Source organism: Salminus brasiliensis, chromosome 5, assembly GCF_030463535.1.
Source record: "Salminus brasiliensis chromosome 5, fSalBra1.hap2, whole genome shotgun sequence".
In the NCBI taxonomy this organism is placed as follows: Eukaryota; Metazoa; Chordata; class Actinopteri; order Characiformes; family Bryconidae; genus Salminus; species Salminus brasiliensis.
Window position 1 is genome coordinate 14,121,718 of NC_132882.1, and position 27,917 is coordinate 14,149,634.

Consider the following 27,917-nt stretch of genomic DNA (forward strand, 5'->3'; position numbering starts at 1 on the left):
ATGGCAGAACATCTCCCCTCTGGCTTACTGGATGCATGTGTTGTTGTTGGAGCCCCAAACGACAAGCTCAAGGAGGTGTGTGAGGTAAGAGGAGTTTGGTAAGCAGTTTCAGGATTTACGCCGGACAGGTGGTAAGTACGAGAATCTTATGCGACATGTATTTGGGTCATTCTTGTGAACCTGCCATAAAAAAACCCATGAGTATTTGTCATCTAATAGGAGATATAAAAATAAAGACGTGCATTTGTTTCTCACTATCTGACATGAATTTACAATTTCACATTTTAGGTCAATTAGGATTACCAATTTTTTTCTATTTGCTAAATGCCAAAATAATGAGAGAAGGAATTTAAGGCAATTTTTATTACTTTTATTTAAAGTCAAATATTTAAATACATTTCGTTAGTATTTGGTACCATTGCCCTTAAACTGTATGACTTGGGTCAAACATTGTAGACATCCTTCCACAAGCTTCTCACAATAGTTGTCAGGAATTTTGGCCTATTCCTCCTGACCAAACTGGTGTAACTGAGCCATGTTTGTAGGCCGCCTTGCTCGCACATTCCTTGTAATGTTCTTTCCTCATAATGTTGCCATCTATTTTGTGAAGTGCATCAGTCCCTCCTGCAGCAAAACAACCCCACAACATGATGCTGCCACCCCCGTGTTGGGATGATGTTCTCAGGCTTGCAAGCTTCCCCCTTTTTCCTCCAAACGTAACAATGGTCATTATGGCCAAACAGTGTCTCCAAAAATGAAGGTCTTTGTCCCTGTGTGCATTTGATAACATTAATCTGGCCTTTTTAGGTTTCTTTTGGAGTAATGGCTTCTTCTGAAGTGGCCTTTCATATATACCCTACCCTACCTAATTATGCTCTCTGGAACCCACCTGGCTGGCACGGGTGGCTGTGAAATCACTGGAGATGAAATGTGCAGTCTCTTGATCGAGCCAACGCTTAGGTCTAAACTGGATTCCCAATTGAGTTATTTCCTGTTCCTACCAAGTAGCTAGGACTCTCCGTTTTACATGATGCTACCTGCACTGGGACAGTGAAGGCTAGCAGGTGCCTCTCTGAGTAATGTGAAGCCAGCCAACCTCTTCTTTTTGCAGTGCTGGGAGAAGAAGGCCAACACTAATTGTATTTCAGCACTCAGTGATTTTTAAAGTAGATGGCACCCCTGATCCTGCATTGCGTGTGGTGTGTGTTCTCAGTTTCAGCAGCAGGAGAATGGGGTTCCTTTTCCTCTGCTTGACCCGGAGGTCTTACAGGTCCATGTACCTCCATTTGTGACGAAGGAGAACCTCACTCAACCTGGCATAGGAAACTTTAGCCGGGTCCAGCGGAGACGCTCATTCATCAAGAAGAAGAATGACAGGCGAGCAGTTTCCTCAGCAAATGCAAAGACTAATGACAGCTCCACAGAGGATGTTTCCGTGCCCAAAGATCTGGACCTGGTGGCCCTGCCTCAGCTGTGCTTTCCAGGTAAAAAGAACTGAAGAGACTAAAAGAAAAAAAGAACTAAAGATCACTGAATCTATAGAGAAGCGAAAAACATTTACACCGATCAGCCATAACATTAAAACTACCTTGGACCACCAAAACAGCTCTGATCTAAAGCATGGACTCCACAGGATCTAGACAACTTTAATGTTTTCAGCAATTGGTGCTACAGTAGCTTTTCCATGGGTTAGAACCAGATGTGCTAGCCTGTGCTGCCTATGTGCATCAGTGACCCTGTTACAGGTTCACAGACTGTGCTTCGGTTTTAGTTGTGATGGAAACTCCCCACAAAACCTTTTTTGGAGATGCTCTGACCCAGTCGTCTAGCCATCACAGTCTGCTTCTTGTCAGATGGCTCAGATCTTTATGCTTGACCATTTTTCCTGCTATTAACACACCACCTTCAAGAAATGACTGTCACATTAGACGAACATAATGAATGTTTTTCACTTCACATGTGATATTAATGTTATGGCTGATAAGTGTATCAAATATAAACAATGGCTGTTCAGAGAACCATCTACTGAAAGGTTCTTTAGGGAACCAAAATGTATTATTTTGTGCTGATGTTTTCATTGCTCCTAGAAACCCTTTAGGCAGCTTCATTTTTAAGAGTGTATTTGCCTCCTGCATTTTAAAACCTGTACTTCTGCTTACTGCTTTATGATGAGACGTCGCCCAGGCTTTGGTGTTGGTACTCTTTCTTCTTTTTTTTTTATTTTATTTTTTATTTTTTTATTATTTTTATTTTAAACCAGGAGGGCTCCAGTTATCCAAGGAACAGAAGGATGATCATTTCCACTTTCTGGTCTTCACTGATGTCTTTGGGAACCAGACACATGGAGTAGTTGTTCAGTATTACAGACCCATACAGGTTAGACTCCACAGCATGTCATTTTACATACGGCATTCAGAATGTGTGATTTGCTTGCGTTGCTTTTAAAGGGAACAGATTTTCACAATACACACAGTAGTATGATATGAAGTATTTCAGTATGATGTATGATGGAAAGTGTTTGAATTTCTATACCTTTTAAAGACATCACTACTCAAATCCAGCTGGAATATGACCTCATCAATACATTTAATTAATGCCTGTTTTATTATTCTTTCTAAAACATCAGTTATTCCAAGAAGGGGCGACGCATCAGAATGGTCATGCCTACAAACAGCCTCGACTTTACACCCCTTATGGAGTCTGTGTTATATCCAAACACCCCTACTACACAGCTCTGAGGGACGCCCTGTCATGGTAAGGGTCACTCTTGGTCAGTGTGCTTGCACATGGCACATTGTTTTGGTCAGTTTATTCAACAATCCCACAGATGGAGGCTTGAAATTGTAGAGACTGGGTAGGGCTTACACTATATGTCCAAACGTTGGTGGACACCTCTTCTAAAGCATTCAGCTAATCTTTGTTTCACCTATTTCTGACACTGATGTGCAGATGCATACACACACTCCGCTTGTCTAGTCCTTGTAGAGAAATATTGCCAATAGAATAGGACTATATAGGAGCACATAAAGATTACCCTATTGGCACCATACCCAATGGCAGGCATGGGGTAAGGGAAATGCAATCAAATCCTCACAGCAGTGCTCCAAAATGTAGTAGAAAGCCTTTCCTGGACAGTAGAGACAGTTACGTCAACAAAAGCATGACTAACTCTTATTTTAATACCCTTGACTTTTAGAACAAGTCCCAATACTTTTGTCCATTTAGAGTATCATGAAGTATATGCTCGGTTTTGTCTCCCACTGAGGACACTGCAGCCTATAAAAAGTTATGTGACTGAAAATCTTACAATTTTTAACAGCAGAGAAACACAAGAACATGCAATAAATATGAATAGAAGGGTATAATGTCCTTTTTAACATTTGCTTTGGGTGCTTCCTTTTCCTCTACAGCCTGCTGGGGCAGCTGAAAACTTGCCGTATTGCAGACCTGGATGAGCGAGTGACAGAGTTTTCAGCTAAACTGGCTCTGGTGCCCATTCCTCCCCCTGGACCGCTGCATGTGGTGAGTTTAGTTTAGTTTAGGTCTTTCTGTTGCCTTGTTGAAACTTATAGAATCAGATCCTTTCTTTGAAGATGTTTATAATGAAGAGCAATTTCGGTCTGTTTTGATGTTGTAGTATTTAAAGCTTTTGACCACCCTGTGCTGTGCTTATTGACAAGACTTGCTGTCAAAGTGAGGTTTTCTGGGTTTTCCTGTCAGATGTTCACCCTGCGACCCCTGACAATCGTGCTTCCGTCAAGAGAGGACCAAGATCGTCCTGTCATCGACCTGGACCTGCATCTCCCGTTCCTGTGCTTCAGACCCAGAATACTGCTGCAGGTCAGACATGCACACAAACACGATATACCACATCCACGCATTTGGTTAAGCTGTTAATAAAGGCCTAAAATCAGTTCAACAGTCAGGATAAAAGTGCTAAAGCTAGCGTATCATGGAGCCTGTTACTCCACACCTCTAACCAGTCAGTGGTAACTGAAGCGATCAGTTACTTTAGTAATTATACAGTACACAACCAGTTCACAAACATCATGGCCATGGTTTGGTACCTCAGCTAAGCTTTTTTTTTTTTAAAGACCAATCATGCTACGTTTAGCTTGGGCTAACCTTAGCATGCCATGTTGCAAACATCTTGCAGCTGAAGGCAGGAGTTCCAATTTTACTCTTCTAAACAATAAAATAATTACTCTTCTTCTGTATGTGGGTTTGATCTGTTCAGCTCTACTCTTTAGTATGAACACATCAACATAGTTTAGTCTCTTTTAGACATACATAAATGTTCTGATCTATGTTGTCAGCTACAGGACCGGTTTTCCTTTTAGCCCAGAATAAATGTCAGTGTGAAATGGTGGCGTGAGCATTACATGAAAGCTCATCTTACTTACTACTATGTAGCTGTAGAACAATCTTTCTCTGTATCAGCTCTGACACTATATTTAGTAAGGCTATCCACTACAGATCAGGCACAATCAAGGAACGCAGACAGGAAGGGACAATCCATTTCTCCTGATATCCTGATAACTGAAGAACATATGACTGCTCTCTCTCTCTCTCTCTCTCTCTCTATATATATATATATATATATATATATATATATATATATATATATATATATATATATATATATATATATATATATTATGTAGCACATAGAGAATGCATGTTGTGGAAAATAAATAAAGTAGAAAAAATAAAACCAGAGGAGAAAGCACAGTGGTGCAACACTTTTTTGCCCCCTAAGAGCGAGTCAGTGTGTACCATAGTTGATAACTGCTTTTTCGCAGGTAGGCTCCAGACCCACCGTGACCCTGTCCAGGAAAGGGCAGATAAGAAGATAAATTAATAACAAAACTGAATCATATTTGCATTGAATTGAAGCATATTCAATTTGCTTCAGCATATAATTTGTTTTCCTATATCACTGTATCACATTGTTTTACTGCACTGTTCACACATTTGGACGTATAGTGTACGTATGCAAAATACATACATACATACATTATATTGCCTGAAAAATGAAAGGGAAAGTAAGCTGCTAGGGCAGGGGTTCTCGACCCTGTTTCTGGAATGCCCCTTGTACTGCTCATTTTCCGGACCAGAACTGAGAGTATCTGCAATAGGAAATAGCAGTAAGCACGTTGGAATGTATTAAAAAACAATAACATGTAAAAATGTGGAACATTAAGCCAGTTTGATCAGCTGCTCATTGCTGCCCATTTCTCTGCACTTAGATAATGACCTGCATCCTGACAGAGCAGCGGCTTGTGTTCTTCTCCTCTGACTGGGCCAGGCTAACGCTGATGGCAGAGTGCTTCATGCTGTATATCCACCCTCTGCGCTGGCAGCACCCTCTGGTACCCACCCTCTCCCGCCAGATGCTGGACTTCCTGATGGCACCCACTGCTTTCCTCATGGGTTGTCATCTCAGCCACTATAAGGAGGTTGCTACGGTAAAACATGTTAAATGTTACCTACATAGACAGGGGGAGATGATGATGATGATGATGTGATATTATTATCATTAAACATTATGCCATGATGTGCTTTACTGAGCATTTTGTGGATTTTGGCAGTACTTACAACTGCATGCTTTGTTAAAGATAAGTTTGGAAGAGCAATAATAAAAGTGGTGTCAGCTATGTGAGCTGTCTAAGCTTTCCCACTATATGAATCTCACAAGAGACACTCCAAGAAAGTCCAAGAGAGTATACCTGGCTTAATTGGATGTACTGCACAGTATGTGAAAAGTTTTTCACATTTTACACTATATGCCCATTATTTTTGCGGACACCCCTTCTAATAAATAAACACACACAGCTTGCTTAGTCCCTATAGAGAGGTAATGACAATATAATAGGACTGGACCAGATAAACATGAACCTATTGGCACCATGCCTAACCCCAGGTATGGGCTAGAGGGATTTAAAGCCCCCCCCAGCATTGAGCTGTGGAACAGTGTAACTGTGTTCTCTGGAATGATGGTGCTTCAATACATTCGGGATGTGTTAAGGAGTTCGGGGTGAGCTCACTAACATGATTCTTGCTAAGTGTAATCAAATCCTCTCAGCAATGCTCCAGAATCTAGCAGAAGGCCTTCCTTGGCCAGCAGAGACCATAACTCTGGACAAAAGCAGGATTTTTTAAATACCTTTAATTTTGGAAAAACAATGAATGAGCAGGTGTCCAAATACTTTTGTACATATAGTGCCATATATGATCAAACCTCAGAAAAAAGTTATTGTAAAGGATATCCTTTATATTGTATGTGCCTTGATCGGCCATAATATGAAACCACTGACGTCTGTCAAGGGATGGATATATTAGGCAGCAAGTGAACAGTCAGTTTTTGAAGATGATGTGCTAAAAGCAGGAACAGTAATGCAGCATAAGAATCTGACCCACTTTGACAAGGACCATATTGTGGCTAGACAACTGGGTCAGAACATCTCCAAAACATCAGGCAGGTCTTGTTGAGTTTTTCTGGGATGCAGAAGTCCGTACAGGAAAGGACAACTGGTAAACCGGCGACCATGAGCATCTCTTCCAAATGTAATCTTTTTGCCATGTTGCCCATCCCCAGTTTCACACTGTGAGTAGTTGGGGTGGGGGGGGGGTGGTCTACCCGGAGATTGGGAACTTCTTTTTTTCATGACTGCCACATGGGCAGTATGAGGAACTACTTAGTTCTCCTTCAGTTTCAGATTCCCCTCAACTCATCTCTTATTTCTCCTAATGTTAGAGAATTTTGTGATAATTTTAGATGATCTTATACTGCTGTAATTTACATATTTCCTCTAATTCAGGAAACAGATGACTTGATTTTAATCAATATTGATGAAGGAACACTCTCATCAGATGTTAACATACCGGAAGCGCCACGAGCAGCTGCTGAGTGTTTCAAGAGACGGTAAGACGAAAAATACACCAAATCAAATTCCCCTGATGTTCTGCACTGTAAATACATCCACATAGGACCATATTCTGTATGCTTCAGACATCTCACATAGCACATTCAGCCCGTCTCCAGCTTGTTCATGATAAGCAGCTGATCATGTTAAACATGGCACATTTTCAGAGGAACATGAGATATGAATAGGAATTAATATGAATGAAGTAAAGTAATTCTAATGTCCAAAAGCCACACTGTTGCGTTTTATGACTCTGATAAAGTAGAGCGGGCGAGTGTGTGTTTTGTGAGCAGACGAAATGGTCTTCAGTTACACTATGATGTAGAGGCGGTTCACCAGGGTGTCTGCATGGACATTAATGACCTGCGCATGCGGAGGAGAAAATGGCAGCAAAACCTCAACTGGGAGATACAGAAGGTCGCTCTGGAGTTCATTGTGAATGTCTTCAGGTAAGTTTGATGTATTATTTAATATAGATTTCATATTTCTAATTAAACTACAGGTTCCACATTGCATTGCAGTAACTACACAAAGGCAAACTGATTGATTATTTTTTAGAGCTAACAGTTTCCTTTAAATATAAAGTTGATGGAGCTTACGAAAGAAAAAGGGTGGGTATATCATAGACCAGTAGCTAACAGATTTAGTCAGTAGTTGTGGCTAAGAAGGGTTGATGTTAGGTGGGGAAGGGCAGAGTGTGTTTGAAGGTGTAGTATGGTGGGAAATATAGGCTGCTTGGTGCATATGCTGTTGGTATAGTGGTATTGAGGTTGTAAGTAAAATCCTGTGAGCTTGAAGGGAAGTGGGTCTAGCATGCCAGACTGCAGAGCCTTCTGCAGGTGCTGTGGGATTAGTTCAGCTAACGCTGGCGGTGGCTTTCCTGGGAAGAGCTTGCGATGTAGTGGGTGAGTAGCGCATGGGTGAATGGAAGGTTATGTAAAACCTTAACTGTTCTCAACATATCTGTTGTCATCTTCCTTGTCCCAGTAGAAGTGTTACTGATCTAATCATAAACAGCCACAGCAGCCTAAATTGTTAGGTGTAGTATCTTGTCATTTTTGTGTAGTTAAATGTGTAGGTGAAGGTGTTGCTGATTGGCTCATAAAAGGCCACATCAGCAGACGTAGTGGGTGTATAGTGGAAGGGAATAGGCTGAGGCCGATGTGTAACCCCAGTTGTTAGGTGCAGGATTTTGTCGTCTTCCTGTATTATGTTGTTTACTTTACAACTAGCTCTAAACTAAAGCTGCGCTAAACTCTGACCTCCAAGTAAACTGATTTGCTTCTTTTCTCAGGGATGTCAGTGATCACCTTAATTTTGAGCACAGGGTCTTCAACACTGATGAGTTTCTGAAGACCAGACAACCTGAGGACAAGCCATTTTATAAGAAGGTGACCTTCATTTCTGATGAGATATCTGGTCTCTGACCTGTAGAATCTCATGACTGATGGATTGTTCTGTATGGCAGGTTTTGGAAACACACATTTTTCATTCCTTCCTGAAAGAACGCTTGAGCAGAAAGACGGATGCCTTCACACGCATGGAGCTCAGCACTCGAACAGAAGCCCAAAAGTAGGACCCGACCTAAAAAACGCTTTAATTTGTAGTGTTTGGGGTTATTTAGGGGTGTTTAAATTTAATACTGTTTATTTGCTGAGGATTCACCAGTACCAACACTATCAAAGTGTTCATCTTTACTGCACAAAGTCCTACTGTGTTTTCCCCACTTCGTTTTGTTATCTTGTCAAAAATTTGTAATTACAATGTGTACTGCAGAATGAAAGCTGGGGTTGAGAACCCTCGGAGACCCACCATGCAGGAGATGGCAAGGAAAAACAGCTGTCCAGAGAACCGCCTGAGTAAACGGCTAGGCAGGAGCCTACCCAACCTGGGAGAAGAGAAACACTTGAGCATCCCCAGACATACCTCTCTCACCAAAGACAAAGCAATTCCTGACATCTGTAAGAGCTCCTCAGTTTCCACCACACTGCACCAGTTCACATGCAGAAAGCCTGGCAGAAATCAAGTATACAGTAAATCTATATATTTAACTTTGTTTCCTGTATAAGATTTTACCTATTGTCATTTAGAAAATCCAAAAAATTGAACAAGGGGTCTAAACTTCTGCTCTAACTGTCGAATTGAGACAGTAAGAAACCTCTACATAACAAACCTCTCCTGTGTGCCCTTATCTTGACAAACTGTCTTCTCCACAGCTCTGAATATCCCAGCCAAGCCGGTTAAAATCTTTAAGCTGCCAGACTTCCCTCCCCCTTTGGTGTACAACTATGTCCACCATTACTACGTTGAGGTGACCCACCAACTTGGGAAAGCAATGGCCTCTCTCCCTGCTGGTGACTCTTCTCTGCTAGCCCGATACTACTACCTCCGTGGTCTCATCAGCACATTGAATTCCAAGCGCTTGGAGGCCCTCAGTGATTTTCAGAACTTGTATAAAACAGATGTTGAGCTGTTCCCTGAGGAGCTGGTCCGGACGCTGGTGGACTCTCTGCAGAAGGAGGAGAGGGCCCAGGCAGAGAAGCGGCCTGAACTCAAGCGGCTCCTGTGTAAGCTGCAGAGCGATGAGAAGAGAGAGCTGGTGACCGATGTCCATGTAAAGAAATTTGTGCTGCCCAAAAGCTCCATGGACCTGATGGAGTTCGTGAAATGCATTCAGGAGTCAGGCATTGTCCGAGATATTGCCACCATCCACAGACTGTTCGTGGCCCTTGCTGATGGTAGGTTTCTTTCTGGTTCCTCTGGTGGTTAAGATTCACTAGGTGGTCAACCTAGTGAACAACTGGTTGGAAATCGGTGTTATAATCTATGTGTATAACAGCTCAGAATGCCCAGTTTGTCAAAGAGTTGTTAATACTTTTTTAGTTTTGTACCATCTTTAATTTTTTTTTAAAGTTTAGTGAGATAAAAGCAGTTCCAAGGACCATTTCCACACTACTACCTGGCACTAATATTCAGAATCTCATGACCGCGTTCATTACCTGGATCAGGTGCGTTAGATCAGGGTTGGAGCTCAATTCGGCATTGTTGCGGGTCACTAGGATCAGAATTGATGTAGATGGTAAACAAACATTTCAGGCTGTGGAGCTTTGTGGTCTGCATATACGATATATTTGTACAAATGTTTGTGGACATCCCATCTAATATATGCATTCAGCTACTTTAAGTTGCACCCATTGCTGTCACAGATGTTCAAATGCACACAGCTTGTCTAAGTCCCCATGAAGAAGTATTGCCAAAGAATAGGACTCTCTGGAGCAGAAAAACATTAACCTTTTGGCCCCATCCCTAATGCCAGGTGTGGGCTAGAGGAGTATAAAGCCCCCCAGCATTGAGCTGTAGAGCAGTGGAACTGTGTTTTCTGGAATGATGGTTCTCCATCCAGTACTTTTAGGATGAGTTGTGGATAGGGTGATGGTCATCCAATATTCTGACCTCACTGACGCTCAGGGCACTGAATGCAATCTAATCTTCACAGCAGTCGCTTCCCTGGGCAGAAGAGACAGTTGCTCCAACAAAAGCAGGATACACTCTTTGTAATACCGTTGATTTCAGAAAACCAATGAATGGGCAGATGTCCCTATACTTTTGTCCATATAGTGTGTTTGCTGTGTGCATGTGCTGAGTAATGTTGTGAAACACTGAATATTTTTGAAAGCATCTCTTTCGGTATCATTCCAAGTTTTCCTGGTTTTGTTCTGAGGTCCTCTTTGTATGAGTGATAAAGCGTGCCTGGAGAAAGCAGAGATTATTGTGGAATGCTTCTGCATGTTTCAACATGTTTCAACAAGGTTTGAATCCTTGAATCCTTGTTTGGCCACACTGTAAGAACTGATTCAGACTCGAAGCAAATTATACTATATGTATATATTTTAAATTAAATGAAATCAAATTGATCAATTGAGGCAATTGTTTGTATGGATCTTTCTGTGTTTTTGTGATCTTTCTTTAAAATGTTTAGTTTGCCTGATTAGATTCAAACAAAACGTGTGTGTGCAAAAACGGTATAGGAAATAACAGTGTATTTAATAACTGCTGCAGTTATTGCATACTAATAAAAAGGACTAAAATGGTACTTTACATTTACATGATTAAAATGTATTTAAGAGTTTTATGAACAATATTCCTGCCCAAATGGTTCAACTTGTAATGTATTTTGATGTATTTGCAGATGCTAAACACAACTGAATTGTAATGTAAATTCAAAGCAAAAATTGCAATAACACAAAAATGTTTTATATAATTATTTTCCAGGTCAGCAGAACGTGGTAGATGTAGAGACATTTCGATTTTTTTATACATTCTGGAAGGAAACCGAGGCAGAGGCCCAAGATGTTCACCTGCCGTTGGAAGCCATTGAGCATCTGGATAATAATGAGTGTGTGTACAAACTGTCTAGTTCTGTGAAGACTAATCACGGCGTGGGGAAGATTGCCATGACACAGAAGAGGCTGTTCTTGCTGACTGAGGGCAGACCAGGATATGTAGAAATCACAAAGTTCAGAGACATTGAGGTATGGTGTTCCATATCATTTGCATTTACATAAAGCTAAACAGCAAATAAACTGATACACGTACTTTGCATTCTCCATTAACATGCAGTGCTTGGTTTTAATCTACACACAAGCTTACTGTCTGAGCTATCCAACTATATTTTAAACAGTTAATTTGGATTAACAGAGCTGTATAAAGCTCCCAGCACTGATAGCTGAATTAGAACCCCAACTGAACTGGCCACTGAGAGTGTGACTCTCCCAACAGGAGGTGAAGATCTCTGCAGCTCCTTTCCTCCTACTGAGAATCCCCTCTCTGAAGATTAAGAGCAGTCTGAGGAAGGAGTTTTTTGAAGCCAATCTGAAGTCTGAGTGTGACCTCTGGAGCCTGATGATCAAAGAGATGTGGGCAGGCAGGAGAATGGCCGATGATCACAAGGTAGACAAGAGGCTACGTTCACATTATCAGGTTAAAGCGACACAAATCTTCTCTTGTGTCTCTGATGTTTTTTTTGGGAACACAACAATCTGAACTTTACAAATCATATCTGGGCCACTTTCATATGTCACCCTAGATCAAATACATATACAGTTTGTCACTATTATCATCCATTGTTGGATGACTGTGGCAGCTGACTTGACGTTAGTAAGTAAGGCCTGTAATGTGAAAGTAGCCTGATTTACTCTTCTTTAATTTGTGTTCTTCTCTATGAGATACTGGTGAAATTAGCTGCAGATTAGATTCTCTTTTGAAACGCCCCTCATACCATAACACTGCAGTGTTCACTATCCCAGCCAGCAGTTCAGTGTTTGGACTGGATATGTGTGGACGTTGTCTGTTTTAGCACAGGAGGTGTAGACATATAAAATAAAGGAAGTTTCCGTTACCACATCAGGGTCACTGCAGCATCCCATTTGTTATTTTCCACAGTAAAACCATCACCAGAGATAACACACACCCTGCTGCTTCCTCATGGTCCTGCCAATGTTTCCTTTGTGAAAAATGGCTTAAAATGTTTAGGCGGCTTAGTAGTGGTTGATGTTTGGGTTTTGTCCTGAAAGTCTGAAATGCTGTATGTATGTTCAGGATCCTCAGCATATGCAGCAAGCCTTGACTAATGTTCTCCTCATGGATGCTGTGGTGGGTTGTCTACAGTCACCGAAAGCCACACTGGCTGCCTCTGGGTTGGCCTACTATGACAAGATGAAGAAGGATGGTATGTACACTCTAAAGATGAGGCATTCAAATGTGTACATTATTTTAGGGTTGGGCAGCATCCACTTTTTTCACACCGCCATACTGTCTCAAAATAAGAGGTTGATGTGGCTTTCATTCAATCTCCTCCTGCCTTATATTAAATTGATCACTATACAACATTCACTTTGCTTACAGATGAACACTGTGCAGTTTTAAATCAATCAGAAAATAAATGTTTAACATTTTATTACTGTCAGATTTATGGTTAAACTGCTCTGAATCAGGACCGAGAAGCTGGTTAGTATTATCTTAGTTAGCAGCATAACAGTTGATAATGACCTGAGTGCTGCTGAAAAGACATAAAGCCAAATTTAAAGTTTTTATCATGTAGGTATGGATCTCTAGCCCACTCGCTAAGCTAACTATCCCAGCCCAGTGCAGCTACTGTTCACTAACTGCAACTAACTGAGCTACCTTCACAAGTGTTGATGCTCGTGTCTGAGTTTTCATTACAGTCACCATGACCTCACCAATCAGTGAGCACCCACAGTTCCTCTTACCTATGGCTCTCTTAAATGCACATGGGGTGAATGAGCTTATTTGGCCGTGTACTAGACAGACACAGAACAAAAAATTAACACATCAGACACCTTTAAAAACAAATTAAAAAAGAGTTTATCCTGCTTTTGTTGAAGGAACTGTCTCTACTGTCCAGTCTATTCTTTACAGGGACTAGACAAGCTGTGTGTGTGTGTGTGTGCACGTCTGTGTCACCAATGGGTGCAACTTACAGTAGATGAATGCATTCATTAAAGGGCATGATCACAAACATTGGGACATGTATGTTAGTTAGTTATGCATCTATAATATAGTTTGTCTCTTGCATCAATGTCAGAATATTTTGTGAATCATAGTGTAACTGATAACTTTATTTCACTATTTTGTGAAATATATAAAATCACGTGTTCGGTGTAGCAACCATAACCTCTAACTTTGTGGTTAGTGTGATTGTTCAAGACTTCAGTGTAAACATGTTTGTTGTCTGTTTTTCTCAGTGACTGTGACTGTGCCTAAAACCACAGTGGAGACTCTAAAGCACAGGATAAACCCATCTCTGTGTATGACCACACCGCTGACTGTAGATGTGCTGCTGTACACTCCAGGTTTGAACGCATTGCTGCATTCTAGAGATTCATGCACCTATGAGCACCTTTTTGTGTTTAACTTTTCTTGTGTACACTCTGGTTAATGCTATTCATAACATATCATGTGCATATCAAGTGTGAAAAGTACTTAAAAGCCTTTGTGGGTGATGACCGCTTTAAGACGCCTCTAGTATGGAGAAACTAGTCACATGCATTCCTGATTTTGGCCATTCTTTCACACAAACACTCCTCAAATCCTGAAGCTTCTGTGGGCTCCTTCTATGAACTCCGAGCTTCAGCTCCTTCCATATATTTTTAATTGGATTCAGGTCAGGTGATTGGCTGGGTCATTCTAGCAACTTTATTTTCTTTCTCTGAAACCAATTGAGAGTTACCTTGGCTGTGTTGTCCTTCCTTCAATTATACGAAGTGCACCAGTGCAGTATGCTGAAAAACAGCCCAACACCATGCTGTTCCCACCTCCAAACTTCACTGTTGGTCTGATGTTTCTCCTGGCATAATACTGCATTAGTGCAGTAATGCATTAATGTGTGAGTGGTCACTGTATTTTCCTAAAAACCAAACATCGTTTTATTGGCTGTAGCATGAAGACACTGTGTTTAATGTGGCCTTATTGTAGAACAGTATACCTCAGTTGCATTTTTGTACTTCTAGGTCAGTTGTCTTCCTCAGACTGTGACCTGGACGGGACTCCCAAACTCTGGTGTGCTCTTGGTCAAGGAACAGTTGTAGTCTTTGATGCTGCTAGCTGGTCCATGCACCAGAACTGCATCCAAATAGGAACTAGACGACTGGTGAGGAAAAGCAGTAACTTTCATCTCAACCATTTGCAGAATTCCTGCCTAACTCGGTGGTCCATACAGTGTCTATTAACAATGTGTAAAATGTCCAACTTTTTAAGAGTCAGAAATTAGAGGTATGATTACATTTTTTTTCTTTCTTTTTTCTTTTCTTTTTTTTTTAAATTGATTACATTTTGGAACAGTTTGGTTCTGACTGTAGTTCAGTAGAACCCTAGAACTTTAGAAATGGCATTGTAATCATTTCCAGACTAACATTTGTCCTGAGACAACCTTTTTTCTGAAATTTTTCCAGAATAAAGAATGTACAGTGCCCCCTGGTGGCGAAATGTGACATTTCTGCATTTTTGTTTCTGGTAACTTGGGTCTGTGACTGAAATCCTGTTTCAACTGAGCAGAATGTGATGAAAGCAGGTCATAAGGACTTTTTTTAAAAAAAAATTTTATCTTTGTGCCCAGAACTGCATGCTGGGATTGGACCAGGAGCAGGTATGGATTGGCTCACAGGATTCAGTGATTTACATCATCAACACCCTCAGCATGTCCTGTCATAAGCAGTTGACTGAGCACCGGGCTGAGGTTATGGACTTTGTATTAGAAGAGAAGAGCGGCAGATTCAGGTGACTGATTCAGTAGCTGCATTTAGGATAAATTGCTTGGATATACTTGTTTGGTAATGTGCAGATTTGGGAAGTGAGTATATCTAACAGCATTGTGTAATTGGTACACAAGAAGTAACTTGTAACTGTTACAGTTGCAGACAAATTACTGTATTTACTGGTATGTCTGCTACCGCTATGATAATGCAGATTTTATTCATATAAATAATATAATATACAAAAATAATATAATAAATATAAAATGTCTTATATATTTATTCAAAGGGCCCAGGTAATTCTGTCTATTTATAGAAACTAAACTGCCAAGAAATTCATTGAATTCATTGTTTCTCGAATGAATCAGCTTATTTATGTACCCTAAATAGACAAAAGTATTAAGACACCTGCTTATTCATTGTTTGTTCTGAAATAAAAAAGTCCTGCTTTTGTTGGAGTAACTGTCTCTACTGTCCAAGAAAGGCTATACTCTACTATATTTCAGAGGATTGCTGTGAGGATTTGATTGCATTCAGTGACAAGAGCGCTAGTGAGGTCAAGATGTTGGATAATCACCACCCACCTCATCCCCAACTTATCCGAAAGCATCGTATGGAACACTATCCTTCCAGAGAAGGTTCCACTGCTCCACAACTCAATGCTGGGGAAGGGCTTTATACTCCTTAAGTACACAGCTGGCAATATGCATGCTGCCAGGCTCATGTATCTCTGTACAGGGACTAGACAAGCTATGTGTGCATGTAATTGCACATCTGTTTCAGTAGCTGAATGCATTCATTAGAAGCGGTGTCCACAAACATTTGGATATATAGTCTATATCCACCTATATTCAACTTATCTATCTGTCAGGAGTGTAAGTCATGTTGTAAGTCTGGTCAGTCCTCAGCAGGTGGCAGTATTGTGTGTGCGCGTGTGTGTGAGCGTGTGAGAAAACTCTTGTCATTAATGGACAGGTATGTTTTTCTTTGTCTTTCTTTAGCCACACTCAGGTGTACTCCTGTAGCGCTGATGGCTTTGTGATTGTTTGGGATGTTCTTACTCTGAAGGTGAAGAAACAGTTTCATCTGGATTGTGAGGGTCTGAACTTTATTAATCTTCATAATGGAACTTTATGGTGTGGTAAGTCATCACATGCTAAAGCTGTAATGTTCTCACAAAGCAATTAAAGGCAATGCAGAATAGACTCTTAATTGTACATATTGTATACATCTTATATAAAGCTATAATACAAAAGTGTTTTCTCTATGATAGTCATTTTAAATCTACACTGAATAATCAGTTTACTCTGCTCATCACTAGGTGCTCGAGACTGTATTCTGGAGGTGAGGAAGAACGGAGTGCTTCATCGTAAGCTGCCTCTACCTGAAGCTGCAATGAGCATTAACACTACGTTCAGTAGCTTCTTGCTGGTAGTAGAGGTTTGTATTGTTTTTAGGAATTGTCTAAAAGATTCCCCATCTTTCTTCCACGTCTTTAGGCCATGACAGCTGACACAGATTTAAATATTGAAAGACTGCTTTTCATTAAATGGAGCTTTCAGCAGTTGTTCAGGAATCTAACCAAAAGTCAGAGCTTTTGGTCGCTTTTAGCATTTGTGTAGCTATGCTGGGAAACAAAAACTAAAGTGCATCCATAGGGTCTAGGCTTTTCATTGCTTTCTTTAGACCACATACAAGCACATACACAAAGTAATAAAATACTAAAATAGTCCAACAGTTGTGGTGGAGGTGTTTATTGGTTTGCCCGTAAACACCATAAAACTCTTAATAGGTTGCCACTATGGCCCTGGGGTTGCGAGTTCGAATCCCAAGCCCAAACTGTCAGTACCAAGTCTAAAAACTAAACTACACCTCAGAAAACAAAACAACAAAAAAAAAAAAAGAAAATGAAAAACATCTAACTGACAAATCTCAGCCAGAATCTAATCGGTACTAACCTGTGTTTACTTATTGTTGCATAAATCCTACAATTTTGCATATTTGTCAAACTGTTTTGGACTTTTTTTGTTGTTGTTTTCGACTTTTGTGTTAGTACATTGACTTGATAAGTCAATTGAATGATAACCTATCATAATTAAGAAATGCGTAATGATCTTCTGTACTTATTTCTTAAGAGAAATCAGGTCCTCTAGCTATAATTCTGCTTGTGCTAATATATCTGCTTTGAAATTATAAAATTATTACAAAAGCCAAATTATTATAGTTGTTATTATAATAAACAGTTTCTAATTAGGGTTATAATTATGGTTTAATTATGGTCTAATTATGATTGCAAATGTAAATAATGGCTTGTTTTTTATGTCTACTGCCACACAGGTCTCCTCTTAAAAAAAAATATATATATTGAATGGGAGTTTTTGATATTATAGCACACTTTCACCAAAAATGGGCCAATAGAAATGCTTCAAAATGAATTCCATTAAAAGAAGATTTTTTTTTTACTTTTATCATTTAAGGACATTTACTTTTGTAGTTTTATTCAAATGGAAATACAGAAAAATAGAGTATGTCTACTTGCACTCAGTTACAGTGTTGTTTTTTTTCCACTACTGGTAATTCCAGTACTACCCTGGATGCTTCATACAACAAGAGCATCAGTGAATATATATATATATATATATATATATATATATATATATATATATATATATATATATATATATATATATATATATAATCCCAGTAGATCTGGAGTCTATGGGTTCTGTCCTGATACTCCCTTCAGCGGGGCCCTTAAACTGCAGCATTATATGCCGTAAAAAGGGGCTGTAAAACGAACAGCAAAGCTCTCAGTTTTCAGATTGTGTATCCACATGCTGTAGTTGCCTGTTTCAATCTTTTCTCCTCCTTACATGTCTCAGAGGGGGGAGATTTGGACCAGCTTCACAGATTCAGGGGAGTTATGTGTGTGGGCCTTAACAGACCTGACTGCACCATCCAACAGGGTCACACTCCCAGAATGCACCGGGGTGACCTGCATGATAGGAGTTAAGGACCAGGTAAGTTTGTGTGAAGCCTGGTGCCAGCCCAGCTGTTTTGAGTCTTTAGGGACAGTCAGTGAATCTGCAGTTGCTAGTTTATTAGATGCACCTGTTTTACATTTACAGTAATTGGCCATTTTATATAGGTGCACTTTATAGAGTTACGGTTAATAACTTGTCCAGTAACCGATGGGCTACAGTCATCACCCATCTTACCCTGGACAAAGATGCACTGTAATCTTTAAAACAGCATCATGGAGAATTTGTGTTTCTTGCCCCTACAGTTGGGAAGTGTAATTTGTGCTTTGAGCAGCCACTAAATGGCACACATTTCTGGACAAGCTGAGAGATGCAGAACCGTCACTAAAGGTGAAAGAAGCATGTGGACAGATGTTTGATGTGGACAGGATTTTACACAAATGAGTTATGATTATGCAGCCTTACTTACATAGTGCAGTTAGCAGCGTGCCAGGCGTGGCAACACACAGGAGCTGTGTGTGTGTGCATTTGCACATATGTCAGCAATGGGTGTAACTTAAAGTATCTGAATGCATTTCTTAGAAGGGATGTCCACAAACATATAGACACAGTGTATACCAGCACTACACATGCCACTACCATGTTGGTGTCACTGCTGTTCTGAGAATGGCCCAACGTCCAAATAATACCTTTTCTGTGGCGGTCCTGTCGTGGGTCCTGTCCATTGATGAATGGTACAGTGGGGCTACAATTGTTGTAATCCTTGTATATGCACCTGTATGGTAGATGTACTTGATAAAATAGTCAATGATTTTAGGTACCTAACTGATTTAATGGCTTTTCTATCTTCTCTGTAGATCTGGGTGGGCTGTCACGACAGTAGTCCTGGGCCGAATGGTATGAAAGGGAAGATTTTCGTGTTGGACTCTGAGAGTTGTTGTGTGCAGAAGGAGCTACAGGCTCACACAGACAGCGTTCAAGCTTTGTGCTCTGCCGAGGACCGTTACGTACTCAGTGGCTCTGCTAAACATGATGGCAAAATTGCCATCTGGAAAGTAGAGTAGAGAGAAAGAGATCTCGTCTTAATGGCCTTGGAGTGAGCGACTGATGAGCATTTTCCCCCTGCTTAGCAGACACTGACACATTCGACATGCCTCAGTAGAAAGCAACAGGCTACAGGGTGTCGAAAGCTGAAGAAGTGGCAGAGGAAGACAGCCATTGAGCCGGAGCCTCAGTGTATGCTGCTAAGACATTTATAGCACCACTGCTTTGAAGAAGCCAAAATGAGGATGTGTTGATGATGTAAATATGTGTATACTGTATATTATCACAGTGATGCCTGCATTTTGTGACTGTGCCTAAAAGAAGATGTTATTTGATAATATTCAATTAATAAATCACCTCCATTATCTGTAAATTGGTCAAATATTGACTGCAGGATTAAAAAGAATCATTCTTAACATCCTGGCCTAAGTCGGGCACATTTTTACACTAGGTTTGAGCAGCGTTTATGTATGTGCCTTCTCATTACTACTGTGGAAACCGTTGCTCTGTTAATTTTCGTGTATGACCACTGTTTCTGGATCTGGAATAATCCTTCAAACATCATGAATAGGATCAGTATGTTCAGAGAGAATCTGGTCAATTTGGCACTGTGACTCATTATGCATTCAGGCTGCATTTCCCTCGCCCATGCGGCGCACAGTGATTGGCTGGTCTCGCTGTTGGGCGTGGGAGGCTGCCCATACCACCAGAGACCCCCGGACCAGCACTCCAACACTGACATGTCAATGGAAGGAATTTTTGGGATGTGTCTACTAGACAATGCAGATACACATCTGCATCTTCCCCCAGAGCTTGCGGGTGTGCAGATAATAGCCATGCTGTTACACTGCTGCATTTCATGTTAATCTTGACTTGAGAGTCGTGGGGGGAGAAACAGTGGTCTCTTAAGTGGTGGATTTGATGATGGTGTTTGTTGAGAAGTGAGAAGGTTTTTGAAACAGACGCCACACACACACACACACACACACACTTGACATTTCTGTGTATATCAGCTATTGATCTTGTGTTAGCTCTATGTGTATGAGTGTGTATGCCACCAAAAGGGCCAGCCACTTCATTAAAACCACCTTGTTTCTTGTTTCTACACTCATTGTCCATTATATCAGCGCCGCTGACCATATAGGAGCACATTGTATCCTATATGTGGTCCTGACCACTGAAGAACAAGGTGAAAGGAGGCTAAAACAGAAAAAGAGAAACAGATGGACTACAGTGTGTAATTATAGAACTACAGAAGTGCTCCTCTATCTAAAACAAACACTGAGTGTAGAAAAAGTTAGGCAATGGTTTTAATAAAGTGGCCAGTATCCAACGGTTCTCCTAAAGTTAACAGTATTCATTTTTTTCCCCCTATACCAGCCTTTACTTTTCTGGGAAGGTTTTACCCCATGTTCCAACTTTACCAGGAGGGTACCACTGATTTGATTGCATTCAGATATTGATATTGGATGATTAGTTCAAGATCACAACCACTCCAACTCATCCCAAATATACTGGAGCTCCATCACTCCCGAATACATAGTTCCACTGCTCCACAGTCCAATGCTGGCGAGCTGTATACCCTTCTAGTTGACACTTGGTATTGGACATGGTAACCTTGGTAACCAAAGGCTTCTGTCCACCTGATCCATTCTGTCACTACTGCTTTTTTAGCGAGATTATATAAGCAGTGTGTATGCAATTGAACACCTCTCTCAGCAAATGGCACACACCTTAAAGCAGTCAGATTTACTCATTTCATGTCTGGAATCTGGAATACACTTTACAAGTTCACTTTGATTATATCTGGTAGGACAGAGTCACCTCAAAAGCACACGCATTATATGAAGCCACCATTAAAAATGTATAAAATATAAAAAGATTATATTAGTAAGTTTACTGGTGGTTGATATTAATTAGAGTGAGCATGCGTCCTCTTTCTCTCTCTGCACTCTTTCAGTATGCAAATGTTTACAGCTTCAAACAGGTATGTGCAAGCCCCGCCTACTCAACGCCTCTACTGGTCTACATGTACCTGCATCTACATTAACCCCTGGTCAAACTTCTTCTCACCACAGCTGATTGAGCACAGCCTAAAAATACCTACACACATGAGTTTACACATATGACTTTACCTGTTTTTTCTTTTTATTTATGTATTTCAATTTAATCTAATGTAAAAGCTGGTAATTGGTCATTTTTTTCTGTAGATTTTGGCTATGTAGGCTATTATGGCTATTTATTAAATTTGGTAAATGAGTAAATGTTTATCTGTTAATGTTCATTAATACAGCTGCATGGTTTTAGAGGTATTTAACACCTTCGTACCCTCACACATGCGCTTTGCCATGGTCCTTCAATTTAACCCCCTCAATTTAACATCCTAACCACGACTCTTCTTCATCCTCAGTGTCCCCAGTTTTTAAAAAAACAAAATATGGTCACCCAATGTTTATAAAATTGCAATGTATGGTGTAAAGAAATCTGAGTGCAGGTTTTTATACAATGCAAATGACTGAAATTCCCCTTTGGTTGGAAACCAGTTATGTTAATAGGTGCGCACCAGTTAAGACAGTTGACATCTCATCAGTGTTCCCAGCTCATCTCAACCACTGAACAAGTGCGGGAGGGATTTCCCTACATGTATGTGTGCTGTGTTGGTCGAAACCTATGGAGCAGACTATGGAGAAAGTGCTGGTGTGGTCGGCCGGTGCAGTGTAAGGTCACCTAGGCTGGAGCCGAGCTGGGCCCGTTCACTCTGCGTCAGCCATGTTGGGGCTGTGATTGCAGGATGCAGCGCTGCATTGGTGGGAAACAGGAGAGAGGGAGGATTCCGGCTGTGGAGGCGAGAGAGACACAGACCCCACTGAGCTTTTAAAGGAAACAAGACACAGCTAACGAACGGGACTAAGAGGCAACATTACGGAGTGAAAGTACAGCGCTTTGGAGGAGAGTAATGCTCTGGGAATAACTGATGAGTCGCACGCGGTAAGAGTGGAGCAGCCCATTTGGCTTGTGTGTGTGAGTGTGTGTGTGTGTATATATGAGTGCATGCATGCATGTGTGTGTGTGTGTGTGTGTGTGTTAGTTAAAAGAAAAGCATTAACTTGCAAGGCTGTTAGCCTGTTAGCTAGCTTAGTAAGAGGGGCACGGGTCTGCAGTTGGCTAGCTTTCTTTTAGGGGATGAAGCTCCGGCTGACCAGCACTGCTGTGTGTTCACGGTGGGGGATGCAGGGGGAGCTGTGTTAGCATTGGGCTATGGGTTTCTTTATGGCTCTTTTAAAAGCTGGGCATGTCGTGGATCATGACTGAAGCCAAATGAAGCATTTCCACTCACTCTTTATTAGCTGCGAAAATACAGAAAACGGAGAGCGAGCTAGCCTGCCTGCCTAGGGGTGAATATATCTGAGGGAAGAGTGTGACTGGGTTGGGGAGCTCCGTGTTTACTCGGTGAGCTTGTTTTGTTTACCGGCTCCAGAAGAGCCGCGCTTTGTTGTCAGTCAGGAGGTGAGTGGATGTAACGAGAGCGGCACAGCAATATTACCTACTGCTATTCCTCTCATTCACACACACACACACACACACAAGCGAGCACTGAAGTTAGCTAGCTATTAAATGCAGCCGAACCTGGAGCTCTTGTATCTGCAGGGTTTTCAGCAGGTCCAGTCGGAGTAGTCCTCGGTATTGCAACTTTATTGAGGTCAGCGTTGCTGTCTTCACCTGCTGGCGGCCAGTGTGTTTATCCTCCACCCATTCCCCCCATCCTCACTGTTTGTCTGGATGTAAGCTGTTTTAGTTTGTTTACATATAAAAAAAAATGTTTATTTTTTTTCTTGTATATTAACAAAATAATAACATTATTTTGATGAAAGTTTATTGATAAAATAATTAACTTTTTAATCATTTATTCGTATTTAGTTTTCCTAAAATTCAGTCAGTATATATATATATATATATATATATATATATATATATACACATACACACACTTAAACTACACACACATGTTCAGGTACAGAGGTCCCTTTATGTAAAAATACTATGGGCAATACACCCCCCCCCCCCACACACACACACACACGTGCAATTAAGACTCATTTGCAATAATCTGTAAATAATATTATTACTTTTTTAAATTCTTATTTATATTGTGTTTATAGTATAAATTATTTATCTACATTTTTTTGAACTGAGTGTCTTGCCATCCCTTTCTGCTGTGACACAGAATTTCCCCACTGTGGGACTAATAAAGGATTATCTTATCTTATCTTAATATCGTTTGTTTTATTTATCACTTTAACAAACAGTTTAAAGTCCTTCACTGAGGATAAAATAAAATAAAACTAAATTAAAATAGAATAAATAGAAATAAATCAATATTAAGTTAGAATGTTAAAATAAATAACTGTCTGTATATATGGATACGAAGACATGGGGAATTTTAAGTAAATGACAAACTACTATAACTATATGTATTCTAAATAACTTTCACTGAGAATAAAATAAAAAAGTAAGAAAGTAAAATGTAAAAAATCCAACAAATTAAGTAACCTTGTCAATATGTATTGATACAAAGACATTGGAAATTTTAAATAACTGATAAGCTGTAATATAATTATTATTTTGGTACATAAACACAGTTTAAAGTGAGGATAAAATGAAGAAGAAAACAACAAAAATAAAGTAAGAAAAAAAACACCAAAATTAAGACATTGTCAGTTGATATGGATACAAAGACATGGAAAGTTGTAAAGATGCCTGAGAATAACGGTTTATTCAGTCGGCATCAGATCAAATGCACACACTTCACCTGAGCACTGCCTGAGCAAGGTAGTGGTTGTGGCAAGTCATAGCTGGTGTATGGAAGAGGGAGGTGCTAGGAGGAGTTCCATAGGTGTGTGCAGCAGGAAGACTTGGGTACGTTCATATGCCACGAAAGGAACAACAGATAGAGGAAACAATAATAATACAACAAGGAAAGGAAAGAGCTTTACTTTGAGGATTATACATGGGAACACATCATGCAGTTTTGGAGCCTTCTGAGCTGCACCAGTGGAGGTGAGTGAGAGTTAACCTAGGGAATGAGAAGTCATTGTTGGTGTGGATTATGGATTGTAAGGTTGCGTCTGGTTTAGTAGAGCTAGCGCAACTCGAGCTGAGTTTCAGGTAAACAAGACAGACGAGTGATCAGTCTGGAGATTAAGTGTGGAATCTGCTCCTGTCTTTTTTTAAACCCTTGCTTGTGACGGGTCTTAAATCTATTGTAACCATGTTGGCTAGAGTTTAAAGTACTATGGCGAAAATGTCATCTTCAGAATTTCTGGAGAGTTTTCCTATAAGTCGCTGCAGGGCATGGTTTTGCATGGGAGGTATGTTTGTCGCAATAAATCCAGAATTTCAGGTATACTAGTGTACTGTAATACTGACGTAAAAAGGTCTGATATACAGCAAATGTGGTGAGCTTTATGCTTGGGACTTTTTTGCTGTTGACTTCCAGTAGAGAATGAAGTCCTAAGCTGTGTGCAAGGTCTAAAATCATAGTTTTATCACTGAAATTGGCATTTTAAATATTGACTCGTTATTTAAATAGCACGTCATATAGGCTCATAACTACAAAAGTGATTACGTTTGGGGATGGGGGATGTGGCATATCGTCACTGTCACGTAAGAACCTCATCTCTGAAACAGCAGCTTTTAAGAAGGTTTTTCCATCTTCTGTATTTTCTATAGAAGTCAATGTAAAAAGATTGTATTTAAAGGAATCTGGAGCGTTTCTATTGGTCCATTCATCATGAATTTTGTCACAATATAAAGAACAGCTACCAGATTTGACCAGTGTCAAAATGTTTTTGCATGTCAGCGACACACAATATATAATAAAATCGTAGATTTTCATGATATAACAATATTACTTATTTCATATTTATTTACATATTTTTTGACTGATCAGTTGGAATTGTCAAATTGTCTGACACATTAAAAAAGTACTGTCCAAAACTCAAAAATTGATGCATACAGAGAATTATATTTATATCTATATAAATAAATAAATGTAATGTTTGTATGTAATGTATGTTATGTATGTATGTTATGTATGTATGTTATGTATGTATGTATGTATGTTGCACCAAACCTAAATTAACCTGGACTAATTATGCTCTCTTTGTACTGAAACCTGAAGTTGGACCTTGTTCTGGAAGAACTAACAACATTTACAGTATGCTCAGAAAAGCTGTGCTGTAATGATCATCATATTGCTCTGCGTTCATCATTTTACAGCACACGTCTGATCAGTCACAATGTTTGACTGCGCAGAACGATTTTGTGAAGCTGTGAGATTGATGGGAAGGAGAAGCTGTCAAACTGTCTCTAAATGACTGAGTGCTGTTCTACATATCTGATTAGACTGAGTGATGAAGCTCGTCAGAAGCTCTGGTGGGGGGTCATCAGGCTGGCTATGCTTCTTCATGGTACACTGTGATTTATATGCAGATGCAGAATACAAATACAAGGTTGGACAAAACCATGCATCATTAAATCATTATTGACCAAGGAAGTTTTGACCAAAGACATGTTTAGTTGAACACATCATGAAATTCAATTAAATGCACTGTATGCGATTCTGGAAAACGATTGTTGTTATTTGAACTCGGCAAAAACAGCAAAACTTGCACACCCCTCCCTTCATGTCCACCACCCCCAGATTCATGCACACGCATTGCCAAGGTAATGACGCTGGGCTTGCAGACCAAAAGAAATGTGGCTTGGTTGTGGGTTAGCATACTGTTGCTACCAGTTGTGGTTGTTTCACATAGGCGAAACAGGACAAAACAACAGTGACCTATTTCTGTGACTCAGCAACAATAAGAAAGTTAGCCAGCCACCTGTCCAGCATGAATAGATCACCCCCCCCCCCCGCCCCCCATTTTAATGCCTTTCAATGTTCAGAGGTCTCTCCACCATCCGAAAGGGATACGTTTCTCGGTCCAAGCCACTTTCTTTGTGTCCATTTACGGAGCCAGGGCTGAGTACCAACACTGGACTTTTATCCAGTGCGAAAACAGAACAGAGAGCTAGAGAACCAAGAGGAAAAGCTGTATTTTACAAAAAGATGTCCTATTGACATTGTTTACAGCCCCTTTAGGCTGTTTGATTTGTTGTAATGCAATACCTTTTAGAACTATTCTTAACTCGCAACTGCTGATTCCAAAAACTGTGCCATTATATGAAAAAAACATTATATGAACATTAATAAAAATGTAGAAATTGTGACTATAGCTACCTGGTTTAGCATTGCAGAATATGTTGAGGGCAGAAGCAGTAGAATGAATAAAACAATATAATATTTTAGGGCAGTATCCCAGTATCATCGAACCACTGTGATCTTCTCTAGGTCAGCATCAAATGTCAGTTTGAAACATCAGCGTAATATAAACATCTGTCCAATGCTGGTCATTTTTACAATAAATATCCACCTTTGCACAACCAGCACTGCTCCCAGCGGACCACATACACACACACTTAACTACACACACATGTTCATGTTCAGGGAATACTATGTGCAATACCCCCCATGTGCAATTAAGAGTCTTTTGCTGTAAATAATATTGTTATTGCTTTTTAAATTCTTATTTATATTGTGTATATAGTGTAAATTATTTATCTACATTTTTGTAACTGAGTGTCTTGATATCCCTTTCTGCTGTTACACTGAGAATTTCCCCACAGCGGGACTAATAAAAGGACTATCTTATCTTATCTTATATAATTCAGGTACCATTGTACATCCCTGCCTGAAAGCATGCCTTTTTTTTACGTTTAGAGTTGGACCAAAGTCTTGCAGTAGCGTCCCATACTTATATTTGGCCTTTACTGGTCCACCCTGCATATGCTTACTATGTGTCCCTTTTTGTAAGAGAGATGTGTAAATGTAAAGTTATGTCATTTTCTTTATGGCATTACTCAGAGAAACATTTTTAGCATTTTTAAGTGTGTACCTACAGCTGAACATATGAACTAGATATGTTCAGACTTGTCACATAGATCGCTCCTGTCAAACATGTGGAATGTAAGATTTTATTTGGTCATAAATGCAGTCAAATGAATAAAATACAGGTATTTTAATGTGTTACGTAATTGTTCTTTTCTTGTTCTTATACAGCCCTACCTGAGAGGATATCACTGGAATAGGCCAGGTGCTTTCAACTGCAGTCTTTTGGGACGAACTGTGGTGGAAGATCAGCATACCGTCACTTCAAAAGTGACAGAGGCCCTGAATTTGGCTCTTGATATGAGATATGAACTGAAACAATACAATTATGCACATTATATTTTTCTATATACATGGATAAGGTGAATTTTATGTATTGCAGGTCTCCAGACATGACCTATAAGTGAATCAGCATAGTCTCTGCATTGGAGTCAAATAGTAATGCAGTGAAAACCTAATAAGGAGCATGGTCTTGGAACACTGGCTTTGTGTTTTAAAAGCAGAGGAATGCGGTGATTGATTACTGAGATATGTCCGAGGTCTCTGAGTGAGCATGCCAGCTTTGTCTTCTGCGCTGTTTGTTTGGAAGAAGTGATCTGTGTGACATGTCTGAACATAACTGTGTTCAGCTGTAGGTATTGCTGGAATATACTAGACTTTCTGATCATATATGTATAGTGTGCTTATGGAGGATGACATGTAGAAA

At 40.1% G+C, this 27,917-nt stretch overlaps 2 protein-coding genes across 2 annotated transcripts in view; both read left to right on the forward strand.

The window, feature by feature from the left end:
• dennd3b (DENN/MADD domain containing 3b) lies at positions 1–19,549 on the forward strand. The gene is made up of 23 exons (XM_072678754.1): positions 1–84; positions 1,214–1,484; positions 2,261–2,376; positions 2,627–2,754; positions 3,411–3,522; positions 3,721–3,840; positions 5,250–5,468; positions 6,822–6,925; positions 7,220–7,375; positions 8,221–8,317; positions 8,395–8,498; positions 8,703–8,887; positions 9,143–9,664; positions 11,199–11,458; positions 11,706–11,876; positions 12,525–12,654; positions 13,691–13,798; positions 14,456–14,595; positions 15,061–15,221; positions 16,198–16,337; positions 16,518–16,636; positions 18,079–18,216; positions 19,035–19,549. The coding sequence occupies exons 1-23, from the start codon at positions 1–3 to the stop codon at positions 19,239–19,241; spliced, it is 3,792 nt and encodes a 1,263-aa protein (XP_072534855.1). The 3' UTR covers positions 19,242–19,549.
• A 2,366-nt stretch (positions 19,550–21,915) lies between these two features.
• Positions 21,916–27,917, forward strand: part of ptk2ab (protein tyrosine kinase 2ab) — an 83,701-nt gene continuing 77,699 nt past the window's right edge. The window contains exon 1 of the mRNA XM_072679500.1: positions 21,916–22,209. The gene's annotated coding sequence lies outside the window, so the exon portion shown is untranslated. The remainder of the gene's footprint in view (positions 22,210–27,917) is intronic.

What these genes read in the sequence shown, in the direction of transcription:
- dennd3b (XM_072678754.1), top strand. Translation starts at nt 1, where the DNA reads ATGGCAGAACATCTCCCCTCTGGCTTACTGGATGCATGTGTTGTTGTT. An exon ending in AGTATTACAGACCCATACAG is followed by an intron (nt 2,377 to 2,626) that starts GTTAGACTCCAC and finishes CTAAAACATCAG; the next exon opens with TTATTCCAAGAAGGGGCGAC. An exon ending in CTGAGGGACGCCCTGTCATG is followed by an intron (nt 2,755 to 3,410) that starts GTAAGGGTCACT and finishes TTTCCTCTACAG; the next exon opens with CCTGCTGGGGCAGCTGAAAA.